Source organism: Drosophila bipectinata, chromosome 2L (assembly GCF_030179905.1).
Source record: "Drosophila bipectinata strain 14024-0381.07 chromosome 2L, DbipHiC1v2, whole genome shotgun sequence".
Classification (NCBI taxonomy): domain Eukaryota; kingdom Metazoa; phylum Arthropoda; class Insecta; order Diptera; family Drosophilidae; genus Drosophila; species Drosophila bipectinata.
The window spans coordinates 10,997,626-11,020,234 of NC_091736.1; the positions used below are offsets into that span (position 1 = coordinate 10,997,626).

Here is a 22,609-nt window from a genome sequence, read left to right on the forward strand (position 1 = left end):
TAGAATGCACTAACCAGACAAAGCCTAAAGTTGATTTTGTTGCTGACATTCTTAATTCTCACTCTATTTTTATATATATTAATAATATAATGTTTATATATTTTAATAAAGAGTAAAATTAAAAAAAAAAAAAAACATATTTTTAAATTTAAAAAAACCGATTTCCGTTTCCGCTAAGAGTTACCAGCCATCAAACTGGTTCCCGGCGTTAGCCATAAGACCTCTTGGCCAAAGTTTTCCTTCGCCGCCTGGGCACACTCCGAAAATTAAAATAATTTTCGTCGTTCGTGGTTGTCTCTGTTCCTCTGCGTTTCGCATTACACTCTAGCCTCACTTAAATCATAAAAAGTAAGTAGACTTTCTCCAGACTACGCCCCTTTTTTACTAAGAGCTATCGCAAAGCTGTAAAGATTCATAAAGTGAGATTTTTGGTGATTGTGATTTCATAACCTCGAAACGGAAAAAATCGCCCGTGGACACGCGCACTTACGAGCAGAAAAGCCGAGAAGATTTTTGTGTGCCAAAAAAACCAATGTGTTATCAGCCATGGGGCTGATATTAAAAGCACATTTAATTGATAAAATCTATTGTGAGGGGAAATCGCCGGCTGCAAAAACACACAGACACGGCCCCCACGCACACCAACGCACCTACAGTTCATTGGCAGCAGCTGCCGGCAAACGAAAAAAAAAAAAAAAAAAACTAGTCGGGTTGGAAAAGTGCCTGGCAAATTTCTGTTACGTAACGGGCGGGCGCTCTCGTTTAAATTGTTTTCAATTTGTCTTGTTATCGCGATGTTCCCTTTACTTCTCAATAGGTATTCTTCTCTTCTCTGCTTTATCAATGTTTACTTTATCGTTCTCCCCTGGTCATGTGAGGTGTGAAAAGTGAGGTGTTGCATTTTGCAGGTTGTATATGGTCTCTGTGGTGTACTGTGACGTCACCGAAAAAATCAATAGGCATTTGCTTTACCTTTTCGTGTTTTTCATTAGTTAGTGAGTTTCCTCGATTGCATAACCGACAGGCGAAAAATCATATGCTCCCTCCCTCCCACATGTCAACCTCTTTGTCAAGGTCACAGCCTCAAGATGCTGCTGCTGATTCACGTTCACTGGGGAAGCCATCAGATGATGGGATTTTCCTCAGCTTCCTACCCAGTTACATCACCTGATTCTTGGGCCGTCTGTCTTTTTTCCAACCTCTGTATGGTATTCTTCTCCCTTTTTTTTATTTGTTGGTCTTTTCCCCGTTTGGCTGCTGGCCATAACGACCTGTCTGCCAGTCGGCTCTTTTCATAATTTTCCGCCATGAAAAGTCTGGGCCGGGCCAACACTCGTGCCGTGACTGTGCTGCGCATTCTTGACGTCACACGCAAATAGAAACACCGCAAAAGACCAAAGCAGAGGCTGAAAATGTGCAGTTAGCTTCTGTGTCAATGATCGCTCGGCTAGCCAGCAATTAATGCCACCACCAAGTACGGGAAGTAAACAGAGATGTACTTCATAGATACAGTAATGGGCACACAAATATGGCCATACAAAAATCTATTCACCTCAGTAGACAGTTCTATAACATTTCATATTCTACTTCAAACTCCATTGCAATCACACCGACATATCGTACAAGTATTTCTTATCATTTTAAAATCTGTGTAAAATAATTTTTGGAAAAATGCCCGAAGCTGGAGATTTCATTCCCAAAGAGTGGACCTTCAAAATGCTGAAAGAAGAGTTGGGATATCCCGATATAAAATTTGAAAATTTCACGGTAAAGTGGAGGTTTCACTGTACCCTGGCATGGTCTGGGAATGGTTCTCTTTTTAGTCCCAGCCGTGCGTTGACCTCCTCACTCGAATCATTGGCCACAGCTCTTCGTTGGCCTGGGCTGCTGCCTTGAACACTAATTTCAATTGATTTCTTTAGTTTCCCCGTTCAATATTGACATTTAGCCAAGTTGAAAAGAGGAACTGGCCCCTGAAATTCTTTTGGCCATATTGATGCTGTTTTAGTTTTCACTTTTATTCCGCTGTCTCTAGAACCCTGTCGAATTTCAATTCAAACTAAAAGTAATACTCACCATTCATGGTGCTGATAAGATTAAACCAGCCCCCTCCATCCATAAAAGTCATCTATTTTGACTTGCAATAATCGAGCTGCCGTGTGAAATGATTTTGCTATATATACCTACCTCCTTTGGCCTCAATTATCGATTATTCCAGAGCTATTTGGCGGCGCGTTTCAATCATATTCTTATAATTTCCAGATGGCTCCTCCATCATACAGCGATTTGGGCAAACAGGCTCGCGACATCTTCAGCAAAGGCTACAACTTCGGCCTGTGGAAGCTGGACCTGAAGACCAAGACCTCGTCGGGCATTGAGTTCAACACAGCCGGACACTCGAACCAGGAGTCGGGCAAGGTTTTCGGTTCTCTGGAGACCAAGTACAAGGTCAAGGACTATGGCCTGACCCTGACCGAGAAGTGGAACACAGACAACACCCTGTTCACCGAGGTGGCTGTTCAGGATCAGCTGTTGGAGGGTCTCAAGCTGTCGCTGGAGGGCAACTTCGCTCCCCAGTCTGGGTAGGTTCATCATTATTATATTAATTTTGAAATAATTAAATGTATTAATTAAATAGCAACAAGAACGGCAAGTTCAAGGTTGCCTACGGCCATGAGAACGTCAAGGCCGATTCTGATGTCAACATTGATCTGAAGGGCCCCTTGATCAATGCCTCTGCTGTTCTGGGCTACCAGGGATGGTTGGCCGGCTACCAGACCGCATTTGATACTCAGCAGTCCAAGCTGACCACCAACAACTTTGCCCTTGGCTACACCACCAAGGACTTTGTCCTGCACACAGCTGTGTAAGTTGACGATTCTTTTGGTTCTTTGAATATCATTTAATTTTGTTTTTAAATTCTTTAGCAACGATGGCCAGGAGTTCAGCGGCTCAATCTTCCAGCGCACTTCGGACAAGTTGGACGTTGGTGTACAGCTGTCGTGGGCCAGCGGCACCAGCAACACCAAGTTCGCCATCGGCGCCAAATATCAGCTGGACGATGACGCCAGCGTGCGCGCCAAGGTGAACAACGCCAGCCAGGTAGGCCTGGGCTACCAGCAGAAGCTGCGCGACGGCATCACCTTGACTCTGTCCACGCTGGTTGATGGCAAGAACTTCAACGCTGGCGGTCACAAGATCGGTGTTGGTCTGGAGCTGGAGGCTTAAATCTGCGGAATCTTTCAAGTTGTCTAACATACCCACATGCCCAACAACAAAAACACCAACAATAAGTGCAGTCAACATCAATATACCATGCAAAACAAGAACAAAAATAAAATTAAAAAAGAAAAACAAAAGAGCACACAGTAATTGATGAAAGAATCTTAACACCTTACCGATTAGATTGGATCCGTTGTCACGCCCCCGCCCAATACACAGCATCCGGCCACCCCCCGCCACCTGCCACCAGAATCTGCAGAAGAGACACTGCCAACAAATGTTGCACAGGGGGTGGATCGGTCGGTCGGTCAGTCCGTCGTCGTTGGATGTAGCTTTCTTTAGTGCATTGAAAATTAGCTGAAATCTGTTGTTGGCAAAAATACAGTAAAATACATTTACCTATTAAACAAAAAACAAAAAAAAATATATAAAAAGGAATATTGATGGTCAGATGACTTTTGGGTGGCGATATCACCAATTACATACATAAATACATCCTCCAACCACACAATCATTAACCATTCTTAATTTTTCTTTGTGCATTTACATGAGAAATAAATCAACAAGAATCTTTAATTTGGAGTATAAAGATGTAGAAGCTTAACTATAAGCTTGGGACGTCTTGGGGGGATTACCAAGCGATGTCTTCTTTAAAATTTAAGATTGGGTCATATTTCAATTCAAAGATATTTTATTTTATTTTGGTTATTTTTTTTGGGCGCTAGGGAGCTATTGAATATTTTCTTTACGATTTATAATTTTAGAAAAGAACCCAGGGTGTTTCAGTTCTAAAACGTCTGTGCCTGTGTATATATCGGGCATTTTTTGTAACACAAATTTTTGGTGATTCAAGGCAAAATCGCCTGGCAATTAGACTCAACAAAAAATTCCGAATTTTCCACTTCCTTACCTATTAATTATGTCCTCCAAGGGAACACCCCCGTATCCCGATCTGGGAAAGCTGGCACGAGATCTCCTCAGACGCGGCTATCACCCGGGCATCTGGCAGATCGATTGCAAGACTCTGACCAGTTCTGGCATTGAGTTTTTCACCACAGGATTTGCCAGCCAGGACAACAGCAAGGTGAAAGGATCCTTGCAGAGCAAGTACAAGATCGAAGATCATGGCCTAACCCTCACCGAACGATGGAACACGGAGAACTGGCTCTTTGGAGAGATAATGCAGAAGGATAAGTTGGCCGAGGGCCTGATGCTGGCACTGGAGGCCAAGTTTCAGCCGGGATCTAAGTAATTTATTAATATTTAATTTAAGTAATATGTAACTATAATTATAATTTAAATAGTGAGGGGGATGGAAAGTTCAAATTGGGTTATGCCAAGGACAACTTTCACTTCTTGGCCGACATTGGATTGAACTCGGAACCGGCTTTGAACTGCTCCCTGGTTCTTAGCCATAATGAGTTTCTGGGCGGTCTTGGTGGCGAGCTTGACGTCAGTAATGTCGATTTAAAAATGTGGAAGGTGGCTTTGGGGTGGACTAACGAAACCGCCACCTTGCACGGAGAACTGTAAGTAACTCCTTTGGGAAAATGTTATAATTTTACTAAAAGAAAACCAAATCTCCTTAAGAAAAAATGGAGACACCTGGTTGGCATCTCTATTTTACAAAGCCAGCGAAAAGATCGATGTTGGTGCGGAGATCACCAAGACTGGAGGCCAGCAAGGAGAAGGTGGCGAGCAGCAGGAGGGCGGCGACCTGGTCGTCAGCCTGGGCATGCTTTATCATCTGGAGGAGAACGCCCTGATCCGGGCCAAGATCAATAACGTTGTGGAGCTGGGTCTGGGCTATGAGCAAAAGCTCCGAGACGGTATTACAGCCTCCATATCAGCCGTTCTAGACTGTGGCAACATCTCGGATGGAAATCACAAGTTTGGCGTGGGCGTGGCCCTCCAATGCTAAGAAGGAGGTCTCATTTAAAGGAGTTAACTTAATCATTTGAATTTCTAAATTAATTTAATTATGTTATGAAGAAAAATACATTCACATTCATGGTTATGAAAATGGATCTTTTTTGAGATGATTAAAGTTTTAAAAAAAGTTTAAAAAATGAATTAAATGAGTATAATATTTTATGAAAAAAAGTAGGCAATTGAAAAACTTTAAACGTCATCAAAAATTATTCAAGTATTTGGTTTAGTTTGATCGTAGCTGTTTTGACGAAATTTTCAGATGTCCTCTGGCAATAATTTGTATTTATTTCTTTATAAAAAATAACAAAATTTTAGTTTTTAATATTTAAAATGCCACGATGTGGAAACCTGTTCCGCAGAAACAAAAAGCGGGCAGAGCCACCTGAGGAGCCTCCACCTCCGGAAAACCATGAAAATTTAATGGAAAAAATGCCTTTGAAAGCGGAAGAAGGCGAAATGAAGACATACTTCCACGTGGGACTCATGGCTAAGATGTGCCTCATCAGTGGCTACAAGAACGGCCCGTGGAAGCTCCTGACCACTACAAAGACGGAAGAGGATCTTTTTCTGAGCAGTTTCGGTGAGGGTTATCCGTCCATGAACGACGTTTACGGTGGAATCGAGGCGTACAAGGAATTTGGAAACTTTCATACCGCCCTCGCCTGGCTAACCGATGAACTTCTCCTCGCTGACATTGGGGCGCGTGGCGAAGCCCTCGAGGGGAAGTGGAAGGTCATCCTGAAATCATCATTTGGTATAAGCGAAGAGCGGTAAGTCCGACTTATAAGGCTTTTTCTAGACTATTTTTTACCCTCTTGTTTATTTTTTTCTCAAGTAAACTTGATTACCTTTGCAAGTGTAAGTTGGACATTGATCGTAATCCGATCAGAATGGAACTTGTGGTGCCCATTTATAAAGAACCATTATTGTTGGGCTATCTTACGCTGACTCCCGTGGAGAACTTTATCCTGGGCTGTCGTGGAGCTTACGACTGGGAGAATAAAAAGATTATCCGTCACGCCCTTTGTGCCGGGTTTCAAAATGAATCCACTGAAGTGGGCCTGAAACTGTAAGTAGTGGACCTTTCGAGTTTAAGGTACCTTTCGAGCATCTTTAACTTTCAGGGAGAACTTTAAGGAAGTCCGCGGATCAATATTTCAAAAAATTGGAGAGCAGTGGGCCGTGGCCTTAAAGGCAAATCTTTACGGCGAAGAGGTGGACGCTCGAAAAATTATAGTTGGATGCCAGTACGAGTTCGAACCTGGGCACATGCTGAAGGCTAGAGTCCGCGGAGACACCTTCGTGGGCCTAGTCTATCAGAAGAAATTGCGGGAAGATGTGGAAATGCTGTTTCACGGTGGAATCGAAGCAAGAGATCCACTCAACGGAAATTATTCAATTGGTACTTCCTGGGTTTTCAATATATAGTCCCTGATACAAATTGGCATGTGCTTGTAACTATTTAAACAAAATTCAAAATTTAATAAAAAAAAATTTACAAAATTTAATAAAAATAATAATAACTTATAAAACTTCATATTAGTTTAGTTGTATGCACTATACCTTTTCAAAATATATCAACATTATTTCCGAGTACAGCTTAGATTTCGAATCAACGTTTGAAGACATTCCAAATTATTCATAGTTTATATAGTTAACAATAATTTGTTCATTTTACTCACAATGTCGCATCAACTAAATGCCCAATGCCCGTTCCACTACATGTGGGGTAATCGCAAATCCAACCCAGCTGGAGACGAGGATCAAGACGCTCCAAAAAAGGAGCCAGAGGCAGGAAAAATGCCACCGCCACCGTTCGATGGCGAGATGGCAACCTATTTCCATGTGGGCGGCTGGGCAAAGGAGTTGCTCACCTACGGATTCCAGCTGGATGCCTGGCAGATGCAGTGCTGCTCGAAGTCGAGGGAAAAGCTATATATCAGCAGTTTCGGCGAGGGCTATCCGACAGCAAAGTCAGTTTTTGGCGGAGTCCAGGGAATCCATAAGTCTCGTAACTTTCATATTTCATATGGCTGGTTGTCGTCTCAGGACTTCTTGAACGAGATTGGGTTTCAGGGCCGTGGTCTTGGCGGGAGTTGGTATGCCACAATTAAGTCAGTAGTTGGCAACAAAAATGAGTGAGTATAGATCAGATTAGATTGATCTATAATATAAGGTTATTTTTATTTTCTAGAATGTTACTTTCCAGTAAGATACTGGGTGGTTTCGAAAAGAGTCGTCTTAAAACAGAGCTGATGGTACCAATATATAAGGATCCCCTTTGTATCGGCTATTTTCTAGTGTCACCCATCCAAAACTGGCTTCTTGGCTATCGTGGAGTTTATAATTTTGATGAAAAAGAATTCCACAAGCATGGTCTCTGTCTGGGCTATTACAATGGAATTACCGAAGTTGGAATGAAGCTGTAAGTCAATCTTGATAACTTACCAAACATAAATGTAATCCTTCATCATCTTAGAGAGAACTTCAATGAGCTACGAGGATCGATCTTCTACCGATTGGGAAAAAACTTGGCTTTTGCTCTCAAAGCGAATCTCTATAACTCCGAGGATGACCGACAGTTTGTGGTTGGAGCTCAGTATATGTTTCAATATGGATCGCTGCTTAAAGTCAAGATCCGGGATGATGCCAAAATTGGTTTGGTCTACCAATCAAAACTATCTCCCAATATCGATGTGTTATATCATATTGGCCTTGAGGGCTCAGATCCTTTGAAGGGCGCCCACAAACTTGGCGTTTCTTGTGACTTCCACTGCTAAAAGCAAGCCATCCTAGTTCTCGAGTTTAAACAGCTTCTCGATATGGAATATTTATCTTTTTCGGACATTGAAGAATATATGTAATTCTGTAGAAGGTCAAGACCTGGAAGCCAGCGTGGAACCGTACAATCATTTCGTCATCTATAACTTTAAGCAGGTTGCCAGCTATATATTTTTGAATTTTGTAAAGCTCATTGCAATACTCAATAATATAACAATATTCAATAATATGTAACATTTTATACTCTAATAAAATGGTCAATCAAGAGGAAATTAATCTTCCGATTTTTGCTATAATTTTTTTCAAATAATTGAAATAAATCGATGTGATTTTATTCATTATAAAGAACGGATATCGTTGGTTGAATAGTATTTATTTATTTAGTAGTAAATAAATATTTACTAAAGGTAAATATTTACCTTTATAAATGATTAGATAAGAAGTCAACTAAGATCGTAAAATTAGTTTTTAAAGTAAGATATCTTTAATTCTTTCGTTTTAAAAACCCATCTTATACCATCTGAAAGCTGAAAAACTTTTTGAAATTAAAATCGCAATAGGCCTGGAGTAAAAAATCATTATGTTTTCATACTCCGAACCCAAAATAGTCTCGAAATGACCTATTGACAAAATTTTTGTGTATTTTATCTTTTTAACCTTTGTTTTAATTTTTTTAATTTAATAATTTTAATTCGCGGACTAAAATATGAAGAATAAGTACTGTCGCCTTAACCGGAAAAAGAAGAAGGATGGAGGTGGTGACGGAGAACACAAGATGTGTAAATTGGGCAGAAAAAAGCCAGAGCCAGAGCCTGAGCCGGAGCCTGAGCCTGAAGAGGAGCCGATAGATGTGGAGGAGATAATGCCACCTCCGTTGGAAGAGGGGCAAGTGTATAGCTATTTTCATGTTGGTAGCTTGGCCAAGGAATGCCTTGCCAAAGGATACCGGCTTGGTGTCTGGGAACTTGATTCTACCACCAAAACCAAGCATGACATAGTCCTGGGCAGTTTTGGCGAGGGTAATCCTACTCTGACCCCGGCCAGTGGCGGCATTGAACTTTACAAGGAATGGCCAGTCTTCCATGCGGTATGCACCTGGCTAACTGCGAATGCCTATCTGGCGGACGTTGGTGCTCGTGGGGGTGTCCTTGGCGGAAGTGCTTATGCGACCTTGAAAACAACAATTTCTCCTCAAGAGGAAGAGTAAGTTAACAAGAAATTATTTAAAAAATAGCTTATTCCCGTTCTAATGTCTATTTTATCCAATTTTCCTGCAAGGTCAAAATTTAAAGCAAGGATTAAACTTGGATTGGAGCGTAGCCCGGGAAAAGTGGAACTCATTGTACCAGTTTACAAGGAACCCCTTCTAATGGGTTATGCCGTAGTGACACCAACGGAGAACACAGCCCTGGGATATCGCTCCGTCTATAATGTTGACAAAAAACAGTTTGCGATGCATGCTTTTTGCCTAGGATACCACAATGAAACCACGGAAGTTGGCCTAAAACTGTAAGATACTAAAATATTTTATATCGAAGCATAATAATATAGAATTCTATTTATTAGTGAAAATTTTAAGACTTTGAGAGGCTCGGTCTTCCAGCGCTTAGGCGAGAAATTGGCCTTCGCTTTAAAAATGACCATTATAGGCGCCGAGGAAAACGCCACAAGCAACATTACCATTGGTACCCAATACGAATTCTCTCCGGGACATTTGCTGAAGGCCAGGCTGCGGGATGATAGCCAATTTGGTATCGTCTACCAATCTAGACTTGCTGAAACTGTTGACGTTATGTATCATGTTGGATGCGAGTTAAAAGATCCCATAAATGGTGAGCACAAGATCGGTGTAGCCTGGTCCTTCGAGTGTTAATCATGCCACCTTTTATTTTAATTTTCACGGATGGTAACCAAATTCTTAGTATTGCAAATTTTTACAAAATTTTTTTAATCTATACCTATACGGTTTGACGTAATAATAAAATTAAATAAAAATTAATATACAAAATCTATGGGTTTTTTTTAAATATACTTAGCTTAGTAGTCTTAGATAAACTTACATTCTTTGTTTTTGTAAATCAAAATTTTTGAGTTTATTTATTATTGTAAATATTTGTTTTAAAGTCCAAACTTTGGTATGCAGAAAACATACAGGCGAATATTTGAGCCTTACAACAAGAAACGCGATGACGATGTCACCTCGGAGGAATCCCAAAAAAGGGAGTCGGAAACGATCCTGCCACAGCCCCCAGTGTTTGGGGAGATGCCTACCTACTTCCATGTAGGTGGCTATGCCAAAGAATGTCTCCTCCGGGGTTATGAGATCGGCGCCTGGAAAATCCAGTGCAGATCCGAATTAAATGACCTAACTCTGAGCACTTATGGCGAGGGGTACCCGAAACTGTCAGATATTTTTGGTGGTTTTGAGGCTTACAAGAAACTTGGTAACTGGCACGTGGCTGTTGGGTGGCTGACAGATAAGCACATTTTGGCCCATGTCGGATTAAAGAGTAAATGGTTGGGTGGTTTGTGCTATTCTAACTTTAAGTGTTCTGGTTCCATCGAAGACAGGTATTTAATATTCGATTTCATAATTAAATATTTATTTATAACTATCTAACCTGTAGTTCTGATTTTAAATGCCAATTAAAAACTGGAATCGAAAATAATCCTTTTAAACTGGAGTTGATATTGCCCCTTCATAACCAATCCTTTATAAAGGGATATGCATTGATGGTTCCCAACGAAAAATGGATACTAGGATACCGCACGGTATACAACTGTGAGGAAAAGGGCTTCGACAAGCACGCCCTCGGCGTGGGATTCAACAATGGAAACACCGAATTTTGCATAAAACTGTTCGTATTTTTAGCCTAATTATTTTTTTTACCTGGCTCTCTAACCTGCACCTGCACCTTTTTAGTGAGAACCTGAAAGACCTGCGAGTGTCAATCTTCCAGCGTATGGGTGATAGCTGGGCCTTTGCTTTAAAGATGAGCTCCTACGGCAATGAAGGACAGTCGAAGTTTGCCTTTGGCGGGCAGTACGAATTCGATGATGGCTCAATGCTGAAGGCAAAGATACGCGAAGATGCCAATATGGGAGTCGTATATCAAACAAGTGTTGGCAAAAATATTGGGGTGCAGTATCATTTTGGTTTCGAGGGAAAAAGTCCGTTGGATGGAGAGCACAAAATCGGAGCATCTTGGAGCTTTAATTGTTGAACTGTGGTTTGAAATTCTGATTTAAAAAACTTACGTTAATAGTTAAAATTGTAAAAATGTACTAGAACTGTTAAAATATATATTCCTGTCAATAGTATTATTGGCTTTTTATTGTAAATATTTACTTTATTTGAAAATATGCGCCATATCGATAACAAATCGAAATAACGAGAGCTATCGATCGAAAGCAGTGCTGTGCAAGTCCGGCAACTCTGGAATCTTTGTCATTATCGAGCCTCTAACGTTTACTAACACTATTCCATCGATTTTTCGTTGAAACTAGACGTGTTTTATTTATATTGTCGTAACAAAGCAGTCAAAGAATTAAGTATCTGAGATATTTTTCGTGTTAGGGCAGTTAGTAGGACTGTCTAGACCTGCAGTGACATTTAATAATATTTGGCAGTAGCTATCAAGGACCGAATATTAGGGATAGAAATTGTGTTCCCAAAGAAAAAAATAGGTAAGAAAAAGAAAATGGCGTCACATGCCACCACACACATACACTTCCATGTCTAGGCAGAGGCGTGCTCGTGGTTGGTCTTTTGGGGTAACATCCCACGTTAGTGAATCATGAAATCATATTTGAATTAATATATTCTGCCTACGACATTGGCAGAATGGTTGATAAATAATCCTAATCCATTTTCCCTTTTTTTTGGATTTACAGGACGGTCGTCGGAGAAATATCAGCAACGCAATAGCAAAAAGACAAAGGTAAGTTCAGGTAAAAAAAAAAAGCATACAACACGCGACCTTTAGTGAAAGAGGGCTGCGACGAAATATCATGTCCGACGCAATGAGTGCGCCGCCACCTTTGATTCCCCAGCTGCAGGAAATGCAGCAGCAGCAGCAACAACAACAACAACAACAGCAACAGCAGGCTAACAACCCCTCCAACCTTGCCCAGCAATGGAGCAACTACGCCTGGTATGCGAACCAAAATGCAGCCGCCTACCAGCAGCAGTATCAACACTACTATCAGTACTACATGCGCTACCAACAACAACAGCAACAACAGGTAACATCGACGATCAGCGCCTCGAATGCGCCGCCCGGATTTAGCAATGCACTTGCGGCACCGCCGCCATTGCCTAGTGGTCCACCACCACCGCCGCCACCAAAAATGCCTCAGGGTTCAGGAGGTAACAAGCAACAGCAACAGCAGCAACAACAACAACAGCAGCAGCAGCAACAACAGCAGCAAAAGAATTTTGGAGGAATTCGTTTTAATTTGAATCTAAACCAGAAGCGTTTGGCCAATGCTCCAAATCCTCTACAACTAGAACAGCAACAACAACAGCAACAAAACCAACAGAATCATCAACAAAATCAACAGAATCATCAACAATTACAGCAACAACAACAACAACAACAGCAGCATCAGCAAATGCAGCAACAGGGTATGCAAATGTACAACAATAACACCAACAACAACAATAACAAAAAGAAGCGCAAGAGAAACAACAAAAACAAGAACTTTGAACAAACACCATACACCAATCCGTTTAGCAACCAAGTGCCGCCCGTACCACCACCACCACCCATCATTACCGCCGCTGATGTGGGAGTGCCAGCTACACCAGATTTGAGTAAGCCACCACCGCCGCTACCCCTAGCTTTAGTGGCTCCCACTGAGCCGCCACAGATGAAAGAACTGCCCCCTCCGGCTGCTCCCCAACCGGCTGCGTCTAACTTTAAGCGGCCCAACAGCTTCCAAATGGCCTCCAACGATTCGTGGCCCGATTCTCTAAATCAGTATGTGGCCCGTTGCTATTCCAAGTGCAACACGGACCTCGACAAGGATCAGATTGATATTTGCCTCAAGGGCAAGATTATAGCAGCAGCGAATCGTAATGAATTATGGACTAGGGACTGGGACAACGAGCCCATGCCCACGGTGTACAGTGAGCGGGATGGTATCGATGTGGTGCTGAACAATGCCACGCCGCCGGCGCCTCAGCGGAGCAATTACTTCCACAAAAAATTAGAGCAGGAGAAGGAGAAAGAGCGAGAGCGTGAGCAGGATAAGTCGCCAGTCAAGGGTTCTGGCATTGTGAATCAGTTCAAGCAAAAGGGCAATCTATTCAACAAGTCCTCTTCGAGCTACGGTTCTCACAATCATCAGTCATCGTCGCGATACTCCAGGAGTCGTTCGCGGTGAGTTTTTTTTTGGGGATTTTCCAGCAGAAGGCGATTTCTAAACTAGTTTTCTTCAACCCCATTTTCAGGTCGCCGGCATCGTCTAGCTCTTCAAAATATAAGAAGCGGTATTCGCGATCACGTTCGTATTCGCGTTCCCGGTCCCGTTCCCCTCGATCCCGTTCGTGCTCTCGTAGCAGCGGCAATGGCAGCCCGCCAGCGCGTAAGGTTAGCCGCAAGTCGGGCTTAAACGATTCTATGGACTTTATACCGCTTTCGGCGAACCTTTCGCGTAAGCAACAAAAAATGCTTATGAAGAAGGGCAAGAGGGCTGCTGCTGCAGCAGCAGCAGCGACATCGAATTCAGCAAACTCCGGTCAGGCAAAGAAAAAGGTGCCACACTTCTATTCCAACCAGTCGTCCGTGGGCGGAGCCGTTGATGATGACACAGCGCGCTTGCAACAGCGAGCGGCACGTTTCTCGCAGCAGAGCTCCGGCTCAGCCAAGAAATCTGTCGTCGCCATTGCAAGCTCACCGTTTGGTCTCACCACGGCCAAAAACAAAAAGAAGATGCAACAGAACTATCAACGCCCATCCTTCTATGAGGACTCCGATCCGTCTGGCGGTATAGATCTACTCGATTTGCATATTGTAGGAACTTGTAGGGACCTTGAAAAATCATTTTTGCGTCTTACCAAGGCGCCGTCTCCATCGGAAGTGCGACCAGTCGAGGTGCTAACGCACTCGTTGGCCAATGTGAAGAGCAAGTGGCGTGCCAATCACGATTATCATTATGCGTGTGATCAGCTGAAATCCATAAGGCAGGATCTGACGGTAAGTTTAAAAATCCAGAAAGACTTTATATACTTACAATTTGATTTTAAATACAGGTCCAAGGTATTCGGGATCAGTTTACGGTAGAGGTCTATGAAACACACGCCCGGATTGCCATGGAGAAGGGTGACCACGAAGAGTTTAATCAGTGTCAGACGCAACTTAAGATGCTGTATTCAGAGCTGGGCAAGAGCGCCAATTCCCTGGAGTTTACAGCCTACCGTATACTGTACTACATATTCACAAAGAATACTTTGGGTAAGTTTTATCTTTTTTTCAATATAACCATCCAATAACATTATATCTTTTCCTGATAGATATCACTACTGTCCTGCGTTCGATTACGGCTGATCAACGCGAGAATCCTGCCATTGCGCACGCCCTTCAGTTTCGCTCGGCGTGGTCGTTGGGCAACTATTGCAAACTATTTGAACTATATAAGTCGTCTCCTCTTATGTCCGGTCATATGATTGAGTGGTTCCTGGAGAGGGAGCGCAAGGCTGCCCTTCGTGTTATAATTAAGTCGTAAGTTGCAATTATCTTCCTTTTTGGAGCTACTAACTAATCTTAATACCTTTCAGCTATCGTCCCAATATTAGCATTGATTATATCAACAATATTCTGGCGTTTAATAACAAAGAAAAATGCAAAGAATGGCTCGATACCTTCAGTTTACCTTATGCGGCGAATGGTGCCCAAATTGATTGTAAAAACGCCGCAGCCATTACCATTTAAAGTGATATGAGAACAAAAAAGGCAAAAACCCCACTGAGAGAATGATTCTGACTCAGTACCACTTCTTTCCGAATTTTCGGAATGCGGATACACCTTTTCCCCTGTCCCATTCTACACATATTTGTACATATTTATATAGATCTAGGTAGTTTTCGCGTATTCCCTGCGATAGTTTGTGTAGGAATTGGTTTAGATATCCCTTTGTCCATTCGGTTTTTTAAATTCCTCGCTACAGTTAAGGATCATCGTCTTCGAATGTCGTTTCTCTACAAGGAAATATAGATCGGAATAGCAAAAAATAGTGGATCATCCAAACAACATTGCTCTTTAATTTAAAGTGGATTTGGAAATTTCCCTTGGACTTCATGGAAAGGAAAAATGCTGTGGATTATGGAAAACTTCGGCTTGGATTGGAAGACCTTTATCTTATTAAAACCCACTTCTAAATTGTTACAATTTAAAGGATTCATCTGAGAACGCTGTTTTTTAAGTTCCTGCAAATTACTACAAGATCGGCAGTTCTTAATGATTTTAGTATGTTTACAAACAACGTGGGACTCACTGCATCTTTGGTTGCCATGAATTTGGAATGAAACTATTAGCCACGTCGTCGTTTTTAACATTAAACCAACATGAATTAATCTTTGAAACGTCTCCAGTTTTAACCTTTTCTAACATAATCAAACAAAATAGGAGCAATATTTATTATGAAACTATCAAGTGCGTGACCTCATTATGAACAAGAATGAACTGATTCCAGTTATGGTCACGAATTACCCAATAATATCTCGACTAAATCCCCGTATACATGAAATTAACACAAAATAATTCACAAACAGACGAACAAAAGCAGATGCCATCACAGTGGAGAAAGCCAGAGGGCTGAAATCTCATTTTTGTTTCGCCGTGGTTATTTTACTCATTTTTTTTTTTCGTCCCCTAACCATTTCATTTTTAAAGTAGTTTTAAGACATAGCCTTAATACTTGTTGTCTTCTTTAAATTATTGAAAAAGGATTATACTAATGTTCTGTCTCTCTATTGTATACCTGTATATATACAACCAACCATCACTTCCACCTCCACCAACTACATCATGAGGCCCTCGCCGAAGTTACGGCGTCCTTTTGGATAATGGGGAGTTCTACATCCTCCGGCTATCGACATCATCCAGCCACCAGCTGCGTCAAATGGAGCTCAAGACAAGATCAGCAGTTCATCGGGCTTAACCGACACTTTGTAAGCTCTTCCAATTTTAAATCGTGTTACTAAATCGAACTCTAAAAAATGTATTCGATTGATTTGGGTATTTTATAAGCGATTGGCGGAAGTTATTGTATTGTTTGGGGTTTTCAAACAGCAAGAGTTTTCCGACACGAATTGGGAATCGGAACTGTTCGTAATTATATCCTAGTTGTAATATATTTTAGAATTAAGTTAAGGTTAATTGTTAAATTTATTTCTAATTTTCTTGAATGTTGGAAAAATGATGGAAAAAATTCAAGATTTTCAATGGCATCTTTTAAATACTTCCGCCACAGATGCTTTGAAACCGGTTGCATGAAAGCGACAGCCAACATTGCTTTTTTTAATAAAAAAAAAAAAATAAAGCAAATGCATAACTCAACAGGTGTTTTTCCTTTGGGCCGGTTTTTACTTTCAGTGGGCGGCTGTTGCCACATGACTCCTTCCATTGGCGCCAAAATCGTGGAGCTTTAGCCAGGACACGAGCCGCCACAAGCTTGTTGGAGTGCGGAAGCCAAGCTTTTCACCAACACTCGAAGGATGCTGCAGGAGGTTCAGCCGCTATTTAAGGATGCTGCGTTACGGCCTTAGCTCCAGTCAACGCGCGGCGTTCGAGTTCTTAGGATCGCGCTAAAAAAACCAAAAACTACCTGGACCAACCGTTGATAATCAAAAGATTTAAAGAATCCTAGAAAATTTAAAGAATCCTTAAATTCTTTTGTGAAAAAGGAAGATCTGTTTAATGTGTGCTTGTAGTGTCCTTTAAAAAAATCGTTTTATTTAAAATTTGTGAAGGAACATAATGAATTTTTTGAATAAAAGGTGAAATTTAAATTTATTAAACAGTTAAATCATGAATCTTTACTTTTTAAAAGTGAAATTAAATTAAATTGTTAACTCTTTTAGAAAACAAATATTTCAAACCTTTAAAAATTAAAAAAAAACTATTGAAATGAAAAGTGCACTTTAATAATTTTAAAATAAATTTAGATAACAGTTTGAAAAATTGTTTTCTCTTTAGGATTAGATTTAATGGGAGTTAGATCAAAATAGGGATTAAATGATAATATTAGGTATCAAATAAATATTTTTCATTGAATTATAGAAAGGTATAAATTAGGTAACTTAACAAAAAAAAAAATATGCAAGCCATGCTTGCAAAAAAAGAAACAGAAAGTTAATTAAATTTAAAGCATAGTAACCTCTTCAGTGATTCAAAAACAACGCTCTTGAAATCAAACAAACATAATTGTAATTATTTGTTAATTCCTACAGACTCAATTGATTAATAATTCGGCCAGACACTGCTTTTTGATAATTTACTTCAAGCACCTCAAGAAAATTATTTCAAAATAAATACACTGTCAAGCCAGCAATTATTGACTAATTACTGGACCACAATAATCAGTCAAGCCTAAGAACGAGACTGCTCTAATCCAAACAGTTATTTGATTAATGTCGCCTAGATTTCAAATTTGCAATTAAATAAATCATTTTGAGCTTGAGTAAATGAAAAAGCCCCAAACTGCTTCAGCTTTGAATGAATGAAAAATAATTAATGGAAATTAATCTTTAATAAATAGCATTAAAGGCCAAAGAAGTTGGAGTCTTGAATGGGGCATCGAGAACCCCATTAAGTAATTAAGATTGTCAGAGATGTGGAAATTAACTCTTTCGCCAGCCAGCTATAAACAATTTTCATAACACAATTACCAACATAAATTGAAAAACAATTAGCAGTAAAAAAATAACATCAAATTGACTTCCGGTATAACTTTTTGGAAATGGCAAAGGGCCAACTTCCTTGTCGCGTTGTCGCAGCTGCTGATGTCAAAGTACTGGCAGGTCCTGGCTGATGTCCTTTCCCATCCTGCCCCTCCAGCCTCTACACTTCGTCAGTTTGTTCCATTTTTTTATTACGAAAATTATAATGTTGCTGACATTTTGTATATTGCATTGAGGGCTGCATAGGCATGTCCATTGAAAGTCAGCGAAACGCATTAATACTGAGTGGACTAAACTAAAAATCACTTTTATAAATAGCTGGCATAACAATGAGCCAGAGTTCATTATAATCTTGAATTATCCTTGAAAGGCTACATTATGTGAGCATAATTCAGTTTCCCAACTGCAAACAGATCAAATGAACAGATCCATTACCCAATCCTCTCAAAAAGTAAAAGACTTTAAATTATATTCGTGTGTGTTGGTTGTATTTTCAATTAACAATAAATAAATACTCAATATTGACTATCAAAACGTGAACCGCAGCTGAGGCTGACATTACAAGACCGACAGGAGTATAAATTTTGCAACATTATGTGTAAATATTTCATACACTGGTCCTACAGTGGCCCGAATCCTTAAGGATCCTTGTGGATGTACTAATCCTACTCAAACGCATAAAATCCTTCACATGACTATCCCTTTCATATGTAAATCCAGAGCCGGTTAGTCAGCATTTGGGGGGGAAAATAAAACTTGTTTACCTTTTCGAAGCCAGCCAAGGGATGGCCGCAGGATCTTTTTCACTTTTACGGTTATGCTCAGAATTATTTGCTGGGCGGGGGCTTACATTTCATAAACGTATCAAGGGTTCTTTGGTGCTCAGCTGACTTTGGGATATTTTACCAATCGCATTAGCATAAAATAAATTTTGACCAATGAGTACAAGTTATTAAGGTGCAGATCAATCTAAAATGGTAAGCCCATAAAATCCAAAGGATACATTTTTTGGTGAAAAGTTGAGTACATTTGAGACTTTATTAAATTTTCGGCTTAAAGATAAGCCTGTCTGACATTTCTCTATTTTTATACTCTCTACCTATGAACCGATTGTGCCACAAATTGCCAGAATGGATTTAATGTGCCTGTCATTCGGTTGACAATATTGGCCCAAAACGCACACTCTCATTCTGGCCATGATTCGCACTTGACCACAAGTCTAAGCTCTGGCTCAAAGCCATCTTGGCACCTGTATGGTTGTGTAGCCACACTTGCATTGTCCTGGCCCGGGTTGTGTTGCCCATTTAAATGGTTTTTCTTAACAGATTTGCTGGTTTTCAGCTTCCTTTCTTTTTTATTTTACATTTTACTGTTTTGCATTGGGCTTGGATGGCAGCATTTGCCTTCGTTTTTTCACTGTTTGCTTTTGTCTTCCAATTGTACGATTTCCTCCTTCGGTTTCCATTTTTTTCACGCGGCTGTGTTGTCATTTGAGATAATACGAAAAGCATTCAGCGTCTGTCGTTGTTACGGTTTTGCTTTTGATTTTGTTCAAGGGTTTATTTTAAAGCAATTGATTGGATTTAAAGCCGAAAAGGAGGGGCCCTGCTGAAGTGCTGAAAGCTGAGATTTTCCGGATTTTATTGGGAAAAAAAAAATAAATCGGAATGTGTCTTCTGTGACGGATGTTTTGTGTTAAGCCCTGCCGGGGGGTCTAAAGTGGAATTCGTTGTGTACATTTTTTATATTTCACCCTTTATGGATTAATAATTGAGTGAAATATAATTTTTTTCACTCTTCAACAATAAAATGTGAAAATATTCCGTTTGTAAAAAAGTGGTTCAACATGGCGTTGTACAAAGTGGCGTATGAGTGATATTTGATTTCTTTATTAAATATATGTGCATATTTTTAATTGATGTTTTAAAGTGCTTAAACATTATTAGATGAGCTTAAACTCTTCTGAATCATAAGGTTTTATCTGAAATTATTCAATCAATTGAATCCTTTTCCGCCATCTTAAATTCCCGCGCTACTTTACATAATATCCTAGTTCCCTCCCGTTATATAAATAGCAAAATGGATGCTGCACATCCCTTGGCATTGCTTTGTTATTATTGCTAAGTCCTACTTAAACACCACTCAGCTCATTAAATTTCAAATCAACCGAGACTGATATACAATAAATCGCCGCAACTATAACTCCGAGACACTGCCTCAGAGACTCTGGAGAGTTTTCTTAGACCGCCCAGTTTTATTCGCCTCTGGCCTGATTAAGCTCGTGGAGGGCGGTGGAAAAAAGGAAACGGAAATGAAAAGCGTAGCCCGGGAAAATGGAGTCGGGAAGACGAAGCGAACATTTGTAGCAATTAAAAGCATCTTTATGGCAATTTGCCGCTGCAAAAACCACAAAACCAGACGCCTGGCTGCGGGGATGCACAATAAATTTTCTTAATCAAAAAGTGACGAAGTCCTTACCGCTCTATGAAAATTCAATTAGTTTACCTTTAATTTGTTGGCTGAGGGCGGAGCCGGGCTATTTATACACTCCGTTGAACTGGGAAGGCGCAGGCAGGCATCTGATTACAGTCGAAAAAGTTGCAGACAACATCTGCCATAACCCTTTCGCCCTTTCGTCTTCAAAAAGGGTTTAATCATTCATTCTACAGCCAATTTTCACGCTGTTTTTTTTTTTGGCGCCAGATGTTGCTTCCGTTTTCTTTCTTCAAAAAAACATTTCCATTCGCGGCTCGTTCATTTGTTAGGCATCAGTTGTTTCTGGCTTGTAACTGCTTGGAAAAAATTGTACCAACTTTAAGGATGCCTCAGCACTTTGGCGGAGCGGTCACTTAATCATAGAATGTCTCAAGTTTTAGTTTGGAGTTGCAAACTGTAGATAACGAAAGCTCCTTAATGAAATCTTTAAAATGCTAATCTCTGCTTAGTTTTTATTACCAATTTTCCGACTGTTACACAAAAATATAATCAGCTAACGAGGAATTCAAAACCTATGACCCATTTGGCTATGAATGTGACTGCAATTGACACAGGACCCTGCCAATTCCTTCCACACCCATTCAAGTTCAATGAGCACTCGGCGCACATTAAAATTCGATATCAAATGCCAAATCATTCGCTTTGATGGCACCAACATACACCCACATACTATACAAACGCCCAGGCTATTTCCCCATAAAATGCTATCGTTTTCTAATTACAGCCTCATTGTTTGTTTGCTCTTGTTTTTACTGTTTGTTTAATGACGACCTCATACAATTGCTTAGGCAAATCAAAATAATGACCGCAAATTTCGGTTTATTTTGTTTAATTTGATTTTACTTTTTGTGGCTGTGGCCATGGCTTTGGCTTTGGCTTTCGTTGTGGCCGTGTGTGGGCTTTGTTTTCATGCCTTTTCGCTTAGGCTAATCAATCAATCAATTAATTGGCCAACTGGCTTTGAGTGCATAAGTCTATTTTTGTAGCTGAAAGCCTGGTCTTTGTCCTTTGTATTTGTTATTCTGGCTCTCAGGCATTTTCAGCAGCCAGAAGGATAATGGAGAAGCATCAAGTCTGCCCAGCCAGATGATGTCTGATGAAAGGCAATACAAGAGCCATAAGAGGCAAATAGCATGATTTTTTTCTAGGGAATTGATTTGGTTATTATTTAAGTAGGTAATTTTGGTAATAAAATGACAAAAGAGTATCCAATGACTGCTTGAATAAGTATCTAAAACCTTCTTTCCAAAAAGCAGCTTTAAAATAAAGCAAACAAACATTTAACTTACGCTTGCTTTAAATTTTACATAATAGTAATGTTACTTTATTTATTTTTTAGCTTGATAAGTTCTTTTATCAGTTGTACTGACAATTTCAAGTTCGTTAATACAACTTTTCGTAAACTTTTGAATCCACAGTGAACCAATTGAGCACTGGCCGAAAAAGGAGACCGCACAAAACTTTTTCAACAGAATTTAATCAAAAACTTTGAGGGTAAATTGTCCAAGTGGTTCACCTGTTGGCTGCATTTTAAATAAACGAGGCCAGCAATCGGCAGTGGGAACAAGTGGCCCTGGACAAGATGTCGCAGCATTTCACATCGATACTTGAGAACCTGCGTTTTGTGGCCATCAAACGTTCGACAAATGCCCAGCAACAGCAACAACAGAAGCAGCAGCAACAGCAACAGCAACAGACGACATGTGCAACACAACAACAAAATAGCATAAAAATCAAAGCACAAACCACGCCAACGGTGAACGGCAATGGACTCTTGTGCGCAAATCTTGAGGGGGGCGGCAACTCACCGCCCCACCATGAAGTGGACCATTCTGGAGGAGCAGCAGGAGCTGGACAGGGATCTGGTGCTGGGGGCGCCACTTCAAGTGGCGGCGGCACGCCATTGAAGCACCACAAGCGCGCCAGCATCTCCACAGCCTCGCCACCGATTCGGGAACGTCGTGGTACAAACACAAGCATTGTCGTGGAACTAGATGGTGGTGGGAGCGGTGGTGCTGCCAGTGCCCAGGCTGTGGGTGGGTGTGCTGCCTCGGGCAGTGGCACCGCGTCGGGAAAAAGCTCTCGCGAACTCTCACCTTCGCCCAAAAACCAACAGCAGCCCAGAAAAATGTCACAGGATTATCGGTCGCGTGCCGGCAGGTAAGGATTGCATTTATCAAGAATATATGAGACACCCAAGTGCTAGTGCAGGTGATAAATTGTTGGGGGGAAAACGCAAAAGGATAAAGCCAGGATCAAGTTGTGCTCAGGAAC

At 40.8% G+C, this 22,609-nt stretch overlaps 8 protein-coding genes across 10 annotated transcripts in view; all 8 read left to right on the forward strand.

The window, feature by feature from the left end:
• Positions 1-209: 209 nt before the first annotated feature.
• porin lies at positions 210-3,656 on the forward strand. Of its 2 annotated transcripts, none has more exons than XM_017243602.3 (4): positions 210-348; positions 2,263-2,582; positions 2,639-2,866; positions 2,928-3,656. In XM_017243602.3, exons 2-4 carry the CDS (start codon positions 2,263-2,265, stop codon positions 3,226-3,228), a joined length of 849 nt encoding a protein of 282 aa, XP_017099091.1. In that variant the 5' UTR covers positions 210-348; the 3' UTR covers positions 3,229-3,656. The 2 variants fall into 2 exon arrangements, with proteins under 2 accessions (XP_017099091.1, XP_070133267.1); XM_070277166.1 differs by lacking the exon at positions 210-348 and adding an exon at positions 1,604-1,767.
• Positions 3,657-4,006: 350 nt separating this feature from the next.
• On the forward strand, positions 4,007-5,434 carry Porin2. The gene is made up of 3 exons (XM_017243601.3): positions 4,007-4,470; positions 4,527-4,751; positions 4,813-5,434. The coding sequence occupies exons 1-3, from the start codon at positions 4,142-4,144 to the stop codon at positions 5,141-5,143; spliced, it is 885 nt and encodes a 294-aa protein (XP_017099090.2). The 5' UTR covers positions 4,007-4,141; the 3' UTR covers positions 5,144-5,434.
• Positions 5,294-6,640, forward strand: LOC108126717 (voltage-dependent anion-selective channel-like). Of its 2 annotated transcripts, XM_070277165.1 has the most exons (4): positions 5,294-5,433; positions 5,514-5,924; positions 5,990-6,223; positions 6,279-6,640. In XM_070277165.1, the coding sequence occupies exons 1-4, from the start codon at positions 5,414-5,416 to the stop codon at positions 6,580-6,582; spliced, it is 969 nt and encodes a 322-aa protein (XP_070133266.1). In that variant the 5' UTR covers positions 5,294-5,413; the 3' UTR covers positions 6,583-6,640. The 2 variants fall into 2 exon arrangements, with proteins under 2 accessions (XP_070133266.1, XP_017098879.2); XM_017243390.3 differs by lacking the exon at positions 5,294-5,433 and having other exon boundaries at positions 5,485-5,924; positions 6,279-6,639.
• Positions 6,641-6,730: 90 nt separating this feature from the next.
• Positions 6,731-8,211, forward strand: LOC108126723 (voltage-dependent anion-selective channel-like). The gene is made up of 3 exons (XM_017243397.2): positions 6,731-7,292; positions 7,349-7,579; positions 7,634-8,211. The coding sequence occupies exons 1-3, from the start codon at positions 6,838-6,840 to the stop codon at positions 7,932-7,934; spliced, it is 987 nt and encodes a 328-aa protein (XP_017098886.2). The 5' UTR covers positions 6,731-6,837; the 3' UTR covers positions 7,935-8,211.
• Positions 8,212-8,514: 303 nt separating this feature from the next.
• LOC108126626 (voltage-dependent anion-selective channel-like) lies at positions 8,515-9,943 on the forward strand. The gene is made up of 3 exons (XM_043212590.2): positions 8,515-9,138; positions 9,214-9,444; positions 9,502-9,943. Exons 1-3 carry the CDS (start codon positions 8,642-8,644, stop codon positions 9,806-9,808), a joined length of 1,035 nt encoding a protein of 344 aa, XP_043068525.2. The 5' UTR covers positions 8,515-8,641; the 3' UTR covers positions 9,809-9,943.
• A 26-nt stretch (positions 9,944-9,969) lies between these two features.
• LOC108126741 (voltage-dependent anion-selective channel-like) lies at positions 9,970-11,250 on the forward strand. Its single transcript, XM_017243425.3, has 3 exons — positions 9,970-10,506; positions 10,563-10,793; positions 10,859-11,250. The coding sequence occupies exons 1-3, from the start codon at positions 10,073-10,075 to the stop codon at positions 11,157-11,159; spliced, it is 966 nt and encodes a 321-aa protein (XP_017098914.3). The 5' UTR covers positions 9,970-10,072; the 3' UTR covers positions 11,160-11,250.
• A 158-nt stretch (positions 11,251-11,408) lies between these two features.
• Positions 11,409-16,491, forward strand: LOC108126844 (leukocyte receptor cluster member 8 homolog). Its single transcript, XM_017243577.3, has 6 exons — positions 11,409-11,622; positions 11,830-13,319; positions 13,391-14,135; positions 14,192-14,393; positions 14,453-14,660; positions 14,717-16,491. Exons 2-6 carry the CDS (start codon positions 11,947-11,949, stop codon positions 14,868-14,870), a joined length of 2,682 nt encoding a protein of 893 aa, XP_017099066.2. The 5' UTR covers positions 11,409-11,622; positions 11,830-11,946; the 3' UTR covers positions 14,871-16,491.
• Positions 16,492-16,885: 394 nt separating this feature from the next.
• Positions 16,886-22,609, forward strand: part of Nos (Nitric oxide synthase) — a 34,959-nt gene continuing 29,235 nt past the window's right edge. The window contains exons 1-2 of the mRNA XM_017243576.3: positions 16,886-16,936; positions 21,754-22,495. Of these exons, the coding sequence (XP_017099065.2) occupies positions 21,918-22,495 (578 nt within the window). The 5' untranslated portion in view covers positions 16,886-16,936; positions 21,754-21,917. The remainder of the gene's footprint in view (positions 16,937-21,753; positions 22,496-22,609) is intronic.